At 43.8% G+C, this 14,655-nt stretch overlaps 1 protein-coding gene across 1 annotated transcript in view; it reads left to right on the top strand.

The window, feature by feature from the left end:
* Window positions 1-14,655, top strand: part of LOC146179269 (uncharacterized) — a 92,068-nt gene that overhangs the window by 47,595 nt on the left and 29,818 nt on the right. Inside the window, exons 12-20 of the mRNA XM_084580164.1 lie at window positions 301-429; window positions 668-856; window positions 1,907-2,041; window positions 2,943-3,098; window positions 5,730-5,973; window positions 6,917-7,060; window positions 8,439-8,644; window positions 12,560-12,712; window positions 13,174-13,426. Of these exons, the coding sequence (XP_084436290.1) occupies window positions 301-429; window positions 668-856; window positions 1,907-2,041; window positions 2,943-3,098; window positions 5,730-5,973; window positions 6,917-7,060; window positions 8,439-8,644; window positions 12,560-12,712; window positions 13,174-13,426 (1,609 nt within the window). The remainder of the gene's footprint in view (window positions 1-300; window positions 430-667; window positions 857-1,906; window positions 2,042-2,942; window positions 3,099-5,729; window positions 5,974-6,916; window positions 7,061-8,438; window positions 8,645-12,559; window positions 12,713-13,173; window positions 13,427-14,655) is intronic.

Below are 14,655 nucleotides of genomic sequence, written 5' to 3'. Positions count from 1 at the left end.
TTCAGAAGTGAGTGTACCGCGCTGTGCGCGAGAGAAGTTTATGCGGCTTGTGTATTTTTTTGATTAGGACTGTGCTGAGATGTGCAAGTCACCTGTACGTGATATGCGTGGCATAAGGGTATAAGAAGTTGGCTGTTTTTTCAAAATAAACGTTGTTGAAAGTCGGCGCTCGTGTCGTCTTCTAATCTTGTGCTCCCGTCCACGTTTCGCACTGTTACTTCAAAATGCATAACCAACAAGCCCAGGCTGCAATTCTGGCTAACTACATTTTTCTTGTATTTTACTGTTGTTTGTGTGCAGGATTCCTGCAGGCTGCCATCTCTGCCAACCCACACTTCAAAACTGCGGGCCCTCTGCCACGGCATTAGACCACCAGTGTTGGCAACAACGAGCCTGGATGAAGCGTGCTTTGATGACTTTCTCAGTGGCGTAAGTATCTGACGGCACACGGGACCTGAATGGTTGTGTACTTCTAGGTTCAAGCTTGTGATGCCATCACCTTATTAATGTTTGTATATTACTGTGTACATTCATTTACTATCACTGATAAGATGTACCAGCAGTTGTTTCATGTTGCAATATGAGGCCTCTAGGTTATGCTTTGTGTGGTATCTTTTCTTGATAACCCTGGCCGCCCATCACTCTTTTTTTTTTTTTTTTCCTCCAGCGCCTACATTCCCTGGGGTTCCGTGCTCCCTCGTGCATTCAGTCGGTGGCCTGGTCACCCGTGTCGGGTAACCGAAATGTGGTGGCCGTGGCTCCACCACACTCTGGAAAGACGCTCGCCTACCTTATCCCGCTGATATCGCAAGTGCTGTCAGATTCGATGTACCAGATGCTGCGCGAGGGTGTCGGAGTAAGTACAGCAAGTTTCTGAACCAGTGCTAAAGCTCTGTGAGGGTGGTTTGACTCACAAGGCTGTTGTGTATTGTGGTACTGCGGCTCCAAGCGCTGCTTCCCTTATAGCACTTTGACTGGTCTGAGCGTCATATTTCGCTCTACACTTGATCCCCACATTTACGCGGCTCTTCGATCCTAGCATGTACGAAGCTACACAAGGACACTGAACTCTCTCTTCGCTCTCTCTCGCTCTATGCCATGACTGTCTTCCCTGCTTGTACGCTCCCGCTGCAATAAACAGTTTTGCCCCAGACTACGACTGGAGAATACGTCAATAAGACAAGGTTCCTCAAAGCGGCTTATTCACACACAAGCTAGAGCAGCCACACACTCATCTTTAGTTTGCATTCAGAGCACAGTATGCCCTTCTGAGGCCAAAAATATTATTTGGAAAAATATTGCTGTTATAGGATTGTAATGGCTAAGCTTGGTAGTTGCTTGGGAAGAGGCTTCCAAAGCACAGCAGTGCACTTTGCAGGTGGGAAACGAAACTGGCTCCTTCACTTCACCAGAAGGCAGGAGAGAGAGTTTCTTCTTTTCTCTTTCGTGCTTCTTCCTTGCATAGTAAGGTGCCAGTGAGAAGGTGCTAGCTCACACAAGGTTTATCTCCTCGGCTGGTGTGTAAGAAATTGTCGCAGTTGACATCTAGCAAATTTACAAATTTATCGGACATCATGGCTTATCACGTTGTACCGTACCACGCATCACCCGTCAAGTGCTTTGGTGCTAGCTCACACAAGGTTTATCTCCTCGGCTGGTGTGTAAGAAATTGTCGCAGTTGACATCTAGCAAATTTACAAATTTATCGGACATCATGGCTTATCACGTTGTACCGTACCACGCACCACCCGTCAAGTGCTTTGGTCCTGTGTGCATAGCGTCTTATTTGCAGTGCCCCAGCAATTTACTCGGGTGTCCAGCTTAGCGTCTGTGCCTGATATTGCAGTGCTCTTTTACGAGTGCTGTGCACGTGCTGAAGAACGATTTTGCGTTGCGTGCGCCACAGCCCTTGGTTACGGTACTGACGTCTACCTGGAAGGGAGCTCAGCGTATCTACGAGCAGGTCAAGTTGCTGGCTGACGAAACAAAAGGTCCCACGTGTTGTGCCCTCTATGCTGCAGGCTCGGAATCTGGAAAAGAGGTGACTATCAAAACTGCGTAGCTAATGGCAGGATTGTGGGACAGGGGAGGGGTTGAATCGTGCATAAACATTCAGAAAAGGTGGCTTCTAACAAGCAGCATTCCAGAACGGGTTAGCTTGAAGTCCATCTTTACATCCTCTCGGTAGTCAGTACATCAGTTGTGTGTCCTCTCCGGCGGGACAGGACATGCAAGGGAGGGGAAAGCAGAATAACAATCACTGAATTCTTTCTCTCCACGTTCATTGAAAGTAGAGGTGTGTGAATATTGAAATTTTCTATTATGAATTGAACATGAATATGGGAGAAAAATGCCTTCGAATATTGAATATCTGATCCTTAAAAACAATTTAAATTATACAGTAGCAGCCACTGCTAGTTGGCAATTTCATTTTCAGAGCAGTAACACTTTGCCAAAATTAGTGCTGCAATAGCTTTCTGGTTGCCGCTACACTGCATAATCGAATTTTTCAAATCAAATGACAGAAAAATTTCTCACAATTTAACGAAGTACCCGGTTTAACGAAATAGTTCATGGCTCCCCTCAACTTTCCCAAAATGAGGTTTAACGGTATTCATAAATTTTCGAATGTTTGGAAGTGCTAAATATCAGTCTTCCGAGTATGAATGCAAATCAAATAACAAAAATATTCTATTTGCTTTCAAGATTTTTAATATTCACACATCTCTGCTTGAAGGACATTTGCAGAACGCTGTTTAATTTGTAGTACTTTGAGATCGTATTAATTGACATGTAGGGGTTTCATATACGGGTTTGTTCAGTTACAACTGGTGCTACTTGTGAAAACAGTTGGAGCATATTCATGGAGATATTGTCAGAATAGGGTCACTTCACAGAAGTATCAATGTGAATTGGCTGTGATATTTTTGCCCTGTGCTTAGGTACCGCTCGTGAATGGCGTCGACATCCTGGTGGCTACTCCGCACAGTTTTCTTCGCTACCTGAACAAGTACAAGCGGCTCATCCTAAACCTAAATAGGTGCTGCCATCTGGTTCTGGACGATGGTGACCGCCTGTTGGACAAGTACCAGGCAGAGGTACGACTTGTCTCGGCAGTATATCGACCACAAATTGCTGTGGCTGCTTAGAGAAACTAGCAGTGGTCATCTGATTGGAGTAAGCAAAGAAGGTGCCCTGTTGGGCCAAAGTGCACCCCAACATGGTTGAAAACTTCAGCTTAATGTGTACAAACACAAATTAGTGTCGTGGGCTTGCTTAAAATGGGGTAGTAATTGATAGAGCAGCTTTTAGCGCTGTAAGATCTCGTTAACTTGACCCTCTTTAAGTTAGCAATCAAACTAGCAGCGCTGTTCAGCAGACACCCATGTATGTCTATGGCTTTGGGCTCTCTGTAATTCAGATGTACGTGTTCGCACTAGTTATTTCGGACGGGGGATCACGTCTAGGTACGACCTGCGTAGCCATCAGTTACTGAAACAGACCTCCCCAAACCTGAATTACATTCAACAGGGGTGCGGTATGGCGGGCACGAGGATGATTGGATTGGAAATTCCTCATATTTTTAGATAAAGCTCAGTTGCAAAGGTTCAGTTTCGCTTTCTTAACCTTCACACCATCCCACGGGTGCAATCGGGCACATGCATTGGCTGGTCTTACAGTTCCTGACGCTACTTGACTTGGCACTGTTTTTATTTCTATTTTGGGGTGGTGTCAGGCAGTTCTGACGCCTACGCATATGCCGGTCATACTGAGTTCACAGCACTACACGCTTCACTTCTATACTTCACAGTGTAGACTTTGTGGGAAGCATCTGCATAAGGCAGCAGGGCAGCTTTGTGAAGAGGCACACTGCGTCGCACTGCGAAAAGGGTAGGAAATGCCTTTACGACTTTGCAGCAGTTTTTTTCCAACATTCCTGAAAGAGCGCAACGCTTTGTCTGATAAAACAAAACTGGGGAAAAAAAGAACTTTGTTCTCACTTGGGTTGTCAAATACAGACGAACATCATTAGGGTTGTTCGTTTTCAGGTGAAACCCAGTTTTACCGGTTTTTCCACCCCGAACACATTGGTAAAAAAAGTATTGCACTACTTTATTTACTTTGGCTTTTAGGTTATGTGCTTTATTAGGAAAGTTACATCGGCTCACTTACTTAAAACGAGCTGCTCCTTCCACGAATAAAAGCAAGGTAACGTCTTGCAAATCAACTATTATGCTTGGATTGTTCATCTCCCTGCTTGAATATTTGAACGTTCACTTACTAGCGTCCTTGGATCTCCCTTTGAAGCTTGATGTGTGGACATCAATTAGTGTAAAGCTTTTTAGTTTTGGTGGGCACCCTGTCTTAATGGGGGACACGCTTCAGTAAAAATATGTCAATGGCAGTCATTGGTTATTTTTTAAATGATCAAGTTTGATGCATGTGGGACCATTTCTGGATGCCAGCCCGAATGAGAAACCTCTACCGAAATGCTAAAATTAAGCTGCAGTAAAACCATTTAATTCTTCCGAAATCAGAGATGATGTCTAACGTAATGCACTTCATCTTCTGTCTGAAATTATGAAGGGGATTGAAGAGGATTTTTTCCGAAAACATCAAAATTTCAAAGCGGTATCACGTATTTAATTTCGGACCCGTACAGACAAATCAGGAGCATTACACCTGTGTTATAATGAAGTGGGACACGGGCGCAAAAATTCGTTCGTTATATCCAATATTCATTTTAAAAGTGAGCACCTAAATTTCTGAAGATAAGTCTTCTAATAAAACGAAAAAAAATGTGCACTAATATGGACAACACAAAGGTGTGAAAATGCACAATTCTTTTAATTAAATGCTTGGTAGAAAGGTGACATCTCACCTTTTGTTCCGTGTTGGAGAGCAAAAATGAATACTCAGAAACGGATGTTTCTTCTGCACACAATTTGTGCGACGGAGCCAATGGACTCGGGGAGTGCAGCACGTGCGCATGGGTCAATCTGAGTGGCACAGGCATGCCAGTGGCTCACGGCATGGTAGGGCAATGGTGATGACATGCCAGTCACGTTGCATGGCTGGACTCGAGCGGCCCAGCTGTTGCCGCTCATGGCCATTCATGACCTCTGATATCACCGTACGCGGCGGTGTGATCTCGGAGGCCATGGGCCGTTGGCGCTAGTTTTTGTCGCTGCCACTAGATAACGCGGCAAGCGAATGTGCGGGCAATAATTTAAACACACTTTGGTGGCACCGCTCGAGTCTGGCCATGGCCGTTCATGACCTCCGAGATAAATGAGCGTGTGGGTGTGACTTCAGAGGCCTTAAGCCGTTGGCGGTAGTTTTTTTTGTTGTCGCCGCTAGACGACATGGCACACGAACGCGTGGGTGACTTAAACACACTTCTGCAGTGGGCGATTCAATCGGTTTAAAAATTGCGTTTCTTGATCTTTTTTCTGGCTCCTTTATGCATTTTTTGCTGTTTGAATGAACAGAAAAATGGCTTCATTATAACCGACCTGGGGTGAAATTTTGAATTTTTTGTTTCATTATACAGAAGACCTCCCATGGAAATGAAGCATACACCAACCAAACTTTGATTTTATTTCGTTTTATTTGATAATTCGTTATGTCGGTGTTCGTTATAGCGAGGTTTGACTGTACAAACTATCTTTGTGCACCGTGATCATTGTGCATTGGTTTGTGTGTTTGTTTTTGGGTGGTTGTTGCAGGTCTTGGCAGTGGTGGACGAATTTGTGGAGGGCCGCGAAAAGCGCTTGCCATCCCTCCAGTTCTCACAAATCTTGGTCTGCTCAAATGCATGGACTAGCAGCCTGGGCCTTCTCCTACACATGCCTAAAGCGCTTCCATGCCCTTTGGTCATGTTCTCGTCGTTCCTGGAGGCCGCCGTTTACGCGCAGGTGCCAACGGTTGTCCGTTACGTCGACCCGAATTCACGCAGTGAAGCTCTGCTTGGTAAGCATATTGCCTTCTGCTTGAGAATGGAGAAGCTCTTCTGTAGCCAGATATAGCTGTGCATGTAATTCCAGCTGGAGCGGCTGAGAATAGTAGGGGTCGCAGATGCTTCTACTTCTACTACTTCTACTCCTACTACTTTTACTACCACTTTTACTACCACTACTTCCACTACTAATACTGCTTGCAAGTGCTTCTACTCCTACTACTGCTACATCTACTGCTTCTATTGCTACTACAACTACTTCTACTGCTTCTATTTCTACTACTTCTACTCCTACTACTTCTACTACCACTACTTCTACTACTAATACTGCGTGCAAGTGCTTCTACCCCTACTACTGCTACTTCTTCTGCTTCTATTGCTACTACTACTGCTTCTACTGCTTCTATTGCTTCTACTGCTACTTCTACTGCTTCTATTGCTACTACTGCTACTACTTCTACTGCTACTTCTGCTTGCAAGGTGGCTACACCTGGGGGCTAGAAAGGAGCATCTCTCGCACAGTAACACGGTTTCTTTGATCAAGTTTCTTTGGTGTCGAGTCTTACGCAAAGTTAAGGCATTGGGATGATGCGCTCGAGGGGGCAGAGGCACTTTTCAAAATACAGTCCGAAATTTTTGTCCTGTTAAAAGGACTTGTGCTTCACAGTATCAGACAGTGCTGTCATTGCGTGCATCCCTATTACTGGCTCTTCTCATATGGTATTGTTTGCTGCGCAATGGATGCTTTATGTCTGAAAGCATTAGAGCAGGAGTTCTCAAATTTTGTTTTCACGTAACCCCGACAGCTGTCGGTACATGTTGGAGAATGTGTGCCGTACGAACCATATGTAGTGAAGCCCAAGGCTGTTTGAGGATATAGTATGTTCAAACTTTCAGAATGGTGTTTGCAGCTGCTAGATGGATTAATAATCAGCTTCTTTACTTGTTTATTAACAGCACTCTTGGAAGAGCACCGCAGCCGAAAAGTGGTGGTGACCGCGACCAAAAGAGAGGCAGCCATTGCGGCACACCAGTTGCTCTCGTCATCCAACGTACATTCCCTCCTGGTTCACGATGAGCTGACAATGGCTGCAATCCGGGGTAAATTTACAAATGCCCTTTGTTGTCAATTTTTGAAAGTCTGCTTTTCAATGCCAATGGCACACCTGTTCATTGAAGCATAAAATTCATTTGCTGCGTCTTGCCACTCACCCTTACACATTTTGGCTTTATATTGTAACTTGTGAAGCACGTGAATAATAATTTTGTGCAGCATAAAAGTCAATATGACAAAATTGGTTCGGTGTCTTTTTGTCATAAGCAAATTTGCATTAGAAAAGGGTTTGTGGAAAAACTCAACATACTTGTATTCATGTAGGGCATGACATTTAGGCTTAAACAGGCCCTAAAACATGGGGTGGGTGAATATTCTAAATTTCTTTAATACGGATCAAACATGGTTGTTATTTAAATCGTATAGACAGTCGAAAAGCTAATATTCGAAATTTACTAAATACACTAAATAGGCCAAAAAATTTTCAAATTTACCGCAGTTTTCCCGCACTACGTGCTTCACCGCGACGCTTGACCACAGTGGGCTGTGCAATGGAGCATCCTCAAAATGTGACAGGGTCATTTAGTGAAGAAGAAAATTTAGATAATTTTTCTGCTCGCTTGAAGGCCAAGTTAATAAGTGTTTACTGTATTAAACAACGATGTGACAGATCCACCCAATTTCATGCAAGTCTTGTATAGTAAACCAGTGTATGGAAACCTGTATAAAAGTTATACTGGATTCTTTAGTAAGGTATATCTTCTTTGCAGTTTTTTTTTTTTTTCAAAATGCCATGGGAATTTTGAAATAAATGAGACAAACAATGTTTGTTATTTTTAGATGTCTTGTTTGTTTTCACTGACCAGATATTCAAAATTCAGTTCGAAATTAGATGGCATTTATCCCCCCATATCCGTATTCTTTTCCTATTAGAAAATTTCTATATTTGCACACCCCTACCTAGAGCATGGGTGCTGCCATTGTTTATTTTGTCCGTATTTTTTTTTCTTCTCCCTATGTCATGAACCGGCAAGAAACAAGGCCTGATTGGGCCAGGCACTGCATATATAGCCTATAGACAATGATAATTGCCTAAACATTCTTTAATTTTGCATCATTTTTGATGGCATGCATTGATCTTTTGAAGAAATTTACCAGTGGCAACATTTTATCTCAATGATGGAGCGAAAGACCACCCCTTAATTGATACTGCGGATCCTGTAAGGAACAGCACAAGCAACAAACTGAAATAACTGCAGAAAATTGTTAATTCATTACGGCAAAAGAAGCAAATATTTGCCAGAATGACTGCGTGAGGCAGCATTTAGATGCGTCAACAGATATAACTGTTTGAATGAGTAATTTTCTTCACGCAAACATTTCTGGCTTAACTGGAGGTAAGTGCGACCTACTTCGAACTCGCAGAAGCGTCGAGCGAGTGGACATCTGCACGTCCCGGTAACAAGTTGCCCGTTCTTGTGGCCCAAGATAGCATGCTGCTCTTGGTTGGTGTTCGCGATGCCGCCGTTCTCGTCCACTATGACGTGCCAGCAGAGGTGTCAGAGTTCAACTTTGGGCTTCGCTACTTCTGCATCACGGACCGCATGCGCTCATTCAGGGACAAGGCAAGTGTACTAAATGTGCTTCCACAGTTTGTTGAAACGGAAAACTAGTTCTTGGACGTTGATGTTAAGCAGGTGCATGTACTATTGACAGCACTCGCCTTTAGTGGTGTGCAAATGTTCGAAATGTTATATACAAATGGAATAGGTTTTGTTATTAAATTCGTTTTCGAAATTTCGGAATATTTGAAAGTACCGAATGCATCGAAATGTTTTGAGGTCACCGCAGTTTCCCCTGCGCTGCATGCTTTGCCGCGAGCGCATGCGTTGTGCAGTGAAGCATCCTCAAAACTTGATGGGGCCGTTTTGTGAAGAGCGATATGTTACCCTTTGGGAATGTTTTGTTTGAAGTTGCATCGAGTGTAACCAGCGCGCCCCGCTGAATGCACTCTGCAACACATCGACGCCCATGTTTCAAGTCGAGAGTGGCGTTCGTGCTGACGGGTGACGTCGTCGTCACCCGGCAGGTTATATAAACGGCTTGCGGACAATAAACGGGGCTTCTTGGGTTTGGGGCTCAGACGTTTGTCTTGTGTTTATCGCGTCTGCCTCGATGCAAGGGCAGAAACGCAGTAGTTTGGTTTTGGGAAGAGAGCCTTTGTGACAGTGACCGCGAAGTGGAGCGCTTGGCCAAACTGGGAAAAAGAGTTGTTCTTCTATTTCGTCTCGTACGCAGACGTGCGTTATACAGGTGTATCATTCAGGTGTTCATCAGATAAAATTACTATGGTGGGTCCGTGGGTCCCGTTCGTTCCGTGGGTTCTGTTTGTCAACAGTAACAGGTTTGGTGGCTCTCTCAGGCCCATTTGATGATTTGAGCTTTCGGTTACTTCAGGTGTTTTTCTGGTCCCTTGTAGGCAAAATAACAGGAATTCATTTTATTATTCAGCAATCTGACAGATCCACCCAGTTTCATGCAGGTTCTTTGCATACTTTTGTACATAAAGAACCTTACCTGGTATAACTGGTACCTGGTACTGGTTAGCTGGTATAAGGAATACTGTATAAAATTTATTCTGGATCTTTCAGTAGAGATATACACTCCTGTGCAAATGTAATTTAATTTTATTTGCAAATACCATGTGAATTTCGAACTAACAAGACCAACCATGCTTCTTGTTTTAAACTTTTTCATTTTATTAACTGATTAGATATTCAATATTTGATTCAATATTTGAAGGCATTTTTTTACCATATATATATATATTTGACTTGCATTCAAAAATTTCAATATTTGCACACCCCTACTTGCTTTATTTATAATGTATTTTATTTGCTAGCGCTTTACGGTGGAATGATGTCTGAGCTGCTCCACCGAGAAATGGAGATGTCTCTTTAACCTCTACCATCATGGCAAAAACTAGTTTAGTTTAGTTTAGTTAGTTTAGTTTAAGGGACAGCTGCAAGCATGGTTGTACTTCGGATTTTTGTTTGTACTTGTAGTTTGGTTGTCGAACCCAAGTATATCGAACTCGAAGAGGCTTGCGAAATAGTTCGATATATCGATAAATTCAATATACAGAAATCGGCTTGTGACGGCACTTACGATGTGAAAAAACGGTACCATATTTGTGGCGTAATCAACCCACTCGCATAATGAACCCACCCTTCACTTTTGCATCCGAGAATTTAAAAAAAAAAAAAAAAGTGTTAAAGGCCAGCTCGCCCACATGCAAGCGATTGAGCGATCTCAGCGACGAGCGACACACGAAAAATTTCCAACTTGTTGGAACTGCATCCTTCTCGCCGCTCGAGCCACCGCGGCAGCTCAAAACAAGGTTTCTGTGTCGCCACGGCAGAAATCGTGAGAGTTTTCGCTTGCATGTCGATGGCGTGCGCCACTGCGTTTCGATCACGGAGCAAGAAACCATTTAGGAGGTGAAACTTCCGTCAGCACGAGCGAGCGCGGGCGACCAGATAAGGTCACAATTGTATCGCCGACGGCACGGAGCATGATGCGGCCGTATGCAGTGGCGACGGCATGTGGTGCGTCGCAGAAGCTGCAACGACAAAAAAAGAAACCTGGACTGATTGCCTTGGGAACCGAAATGGCGGTAATTTCTTTCCACACCGACAGGCGCCGCAGGCTAGTGATCGTTTTTGGTCGCCGCGAACAGCGCAGTTTCCACTCCTAAAGGTTTCTCGCTCCGTGGTTTCGGTCGTCTCATCCACAGCTCATTTCTTGGCAGCATGCCAAGATGCTGCGCAGCGATAACGTCATGGTGTGTTTATCTTTTGATAGCTCCTGCAGTCGCGGGAAGCAAACATGGCAGAGTGCCCGTGATGGATTGATTGCACAAGCCTGGTTCGATTTATCACGCCGCGCTTAGGGCAAGCGTAGTCCACTGTCACAAAATCATTGGAAAGCGTGATAGCTGCAAATGCTGTTTGAAGCAAAAAATGCTAAAAGCCGGTGTCATGATCACAGCTGACCATGTGCTTTCCTTGATTTATATATGCAAGGATAAACGACTCCCGCAAAAAAAAACAACAATCAACTGTCCCTTCTTAACGTCTGCAGCCGCCATATCTTACACTATGCCGCGCGTACAGAACAACGATAAAAATGGACGACTCTCCCCCCCCCCAAAAAAAAAAGAGAGAGAGATATCCGCCACTTCCGCAGGCGCCATAGCCACGTCAGCCGCCGCGCATAGAGGGTTTACAACACACGATGGAGAAAGTATCCGACGTTCTGTCTGAAAATGGGCTGAGCTGGCTTGGCGCATGCGTAGCGCGTGCTACTGCGAACGAAGGCCGGGGGGAAAGAGGAAGGAGAGAGATAGCTCGGCAAAAGAATGGGCACACCCTTGCGCTTTGCTCTATTGCGTTTTTCCCCTCTTGTTCCCACCGGTTCTCTGGTTCATTCACGCACATAGCTTGCAAACATCACGTGCTGGCACAGGAAACGATAACCGCAGATGCGCGCTTTTTTGGGGAATGGGCACGGCGCTGCCCTAGACCAGCCGTCGCCGAACTGTCCCCTCTCATTCCTTCCGCGCGTGGCTTGAAAACGCCACGCGGCAAACGGCCGAGGGTGATGCGATCGTCTTTGGGGAAGGCACACTTTCGAGTGCATGGTGCAGAGTTCGATAAATCGAACGACCGGTGAAATTGAGTTCGATATATGACGCGGCTTTCCTATATTTTTACATGGGATTTTCAAGGGGATATTTCGTGAGTTCGATATAACCAAAGATTCTATATATCCATGTTCAATATATTCGGGTTTGACTGTATATGCATTGGTGTTGATTGGTTGTACTAGTTGAAAGCTGGTGGGCACAGACTGTGTGGTCTTAAATTACATGTGCGCTTGTGTCAGAATGCACATTCGGTGATCTCAACCCTTGTGTAGGTTGCATTGTTTGCACTTTTTAGGATAGCAGGCTTCAACACTTTTTTTTCTTCGGCACATCGCTCTATTTGTTCTGTCATTGCTGTCTTTGCATTTATCGAGGACACCTCATGCTTCTTTTCCTGAGGGTGACAGAAAAAATTGAGAAGGTATGTTTAAATTATTTAGTTGGTGGTACTACTGTAGCTGTAAATGCTTGGTGATTCCACAGCTAATATCTAATTTCATGTTTTCATAAAATTTTCAGGCTTTGTCTCAACACCTTTATCGGGTACCCCAGGAATGTCCCTTCTTCTCATGTATTATGACATGTTAATGTACTGCATACCTTGCTATACATGGAAGAAAAGTTGGCCTAGTCAAAAGTGGCACTTGATTTTTAATCTTGGTTTCAGGAGGCGCTGAAAACTTAACTAGCTCTAGTGCAGAGCTGTGAAGTTCGTGCTAACTGAAGGTTTAAAACGGGCAGGCTTGAGTTCTTGAATGCTGATGAAGTTATGAAGTCAAAGCCTGTGACCAGCCACAAAAACTATAAATCCCCGTTTTTTTTTCTCCGTTTGTTTCAGGAAGACACTGTACATGCACCTGAAGGACCAGTTTCCTACTTTATAGTATCAAGAGACGACAGAAACTGTTCCGTGCAGCTTGTGGAGTTCCTGAGAAGATTGGGCAGCGAGATTCCTGATGGACTGAAAGAGCTTGCTGACGAGGAGCAGATTGTAAGTTAAAACTTGTCAGAAAAGTGCGGGCTTTCTTTTTTCTTTTTTTTTTTTTGGTTGCTTACTTTAGTTAAGCATGGAGCAGTTTTTATAGTTGCATTTTTTTCTGTTCTTGCCATGCAGTCTGTATTACGCTGTAGCTATAGATGTTGAAGCAATCTATATTGTCTCAGCACAAAATAAAAAGTGAAGGATACTTGCAATTTGAGATGCCAGGTTTATTTTAGAATTGGAAGTAATTCCTGCACACGCTCGCATATTTCATTGTTCCACTTATGCCAATCTATTGGCCGTTGGCAGCTCCGGACGTCCGAGCCAGGAGGACAGGTTAGGGTAATAATTACTAGTTTTACTAGTAATCACTTTAACCTATTCGAGAATTTCGAAGACCATTTGTTGTTCAGGTTCGTGCGCATTTAATTGGCACACTTACTGACCTGAATTCGTCTCCCCGTTTTCAGAGAACTTTAGCCGACGCCAGGGTGGCGTTGTGTCCGAACATAAAGTCCTTTGGGCAGTGTGAAGAAGGACGGATGCGCTGTTCCTACCGCCACCACTTCTTGCCTCAGGCCGACCACTCGCCACTCTGGTCTGACCTACCTTCCGAAGGCAAGGTCCGCCTGCTGATCACCAAGGTGATGAGCGCATCGCACTTTTACGCATGGATTCTGCAGTACTGGGGCACATCGTCGGGATCGACGTCCGGTGACACAGGTTTGAACATTTCACACTGCATTTTTTATTAACAGACTTCGATCTGCTCTATTTCGTTTCTTTTTGTCATTCGTTTGTGCGCAGGAAGAATTTTAAGGAGGGGCGTGCAAATATTAGAAATTTCGAATTGAATCTACATTAGATTTGGGTTCATATTTGTATTCGAAAAAAAAATTCACATTCCCAGTTTTCCAAATATTCGGAAATTACCAAGTACAGCAGTGGCATAGTGAGAAATTTTGTTTGAGGGCGGCCGACGTTGCTGCGCGGCCCTCTCCGTATAGAATTTGTCGAGGGATCACATACATGGATAATAAATGCGTTGTCATTGCCATTGCATATTAGATTCTGCAAAGTGATTCTTGAATGACGCTCGCTGTCAAGACAAGTAAAATATGCACTTTTTCTTATAAGCAGCTGCTGAATGTCCCCAAAATTGTGGCAGAAATGTCAATGCTGCCATGTTTTTGCTGTTTAATAAGTAAAGAAAGTGGCATGTTAACTTTAGAACTGTATCGATTGGAGATCAGCAAACGTAAAAAACGTACAGGCCATGCAGCGAACAAGTTGAGGACAAATATTTTAATAAATCATTGTCATTCAAGAACCTTGTTTAGATTTTGGCACATATGTAACGGCTAGGGGAAAATGTCAATCGCGCTGTCCTATATTCGAGTTTATTGCACAGGAGCAGCTGTCACCGATAGTGCTACGTAACTGCACCAAAATTGTACTATCAACAGTGAGCACGTATAAAAGGCAGGAGTGCTGCATGTGCACACTAAAAATGTGAAGATACAGTCGAATATTACAAACGTGAAGATACAGCTTGATATAGACTCATAGAGAGTTTCACTGCATGCATACAGGAAACCTCACAAAAAGATGTTTAAATATATGTATACGTCTCGAATAAATCTATGTATCTAAATGAAAGTCACTGTACATAATGTGTTAAACAAGGCAATTAAGCATGTTGCGCAATCACAGATAGTAAACCTTATTCATATAAAGACTGACGATCCAGGCGAGAACAAAACTACGATCTCAAAAGTCATAAATATGTACTAGGGCCATATGCTGCGGTCGCGACAGCACCATATGAATGTAATAATTGAGGAGGAATCAATACCAAAATGTGTATTATAACCGCCTGTGCAGTGATGATAAATATTCTGCACCCAAAATTAAAGAAGGGTATTGCGTGGGCTCAAGAAATAAAAGCCGGT

This window comes from Amblyomma maculatum, chromosome 9 (assembly GCF_055883805.1).
Source record: "Amblyomma maculatum isolate TAMU_Amacu chromosome 9, ASM5588380v1, whole genome shotgun sequence".
Classification (NCBI taxonomy): domain Eukaryota; kingdom Metazoa; phylum Arthropoda; class Arachnida; order Ixodida; family Ixodidae; genus Amblyomma; species Amblyomma maculatum.
Note: the sequence above shows the minus strand (reverse complement) of the source record. Positions and strands in the feature narration are given on the sequence as shown.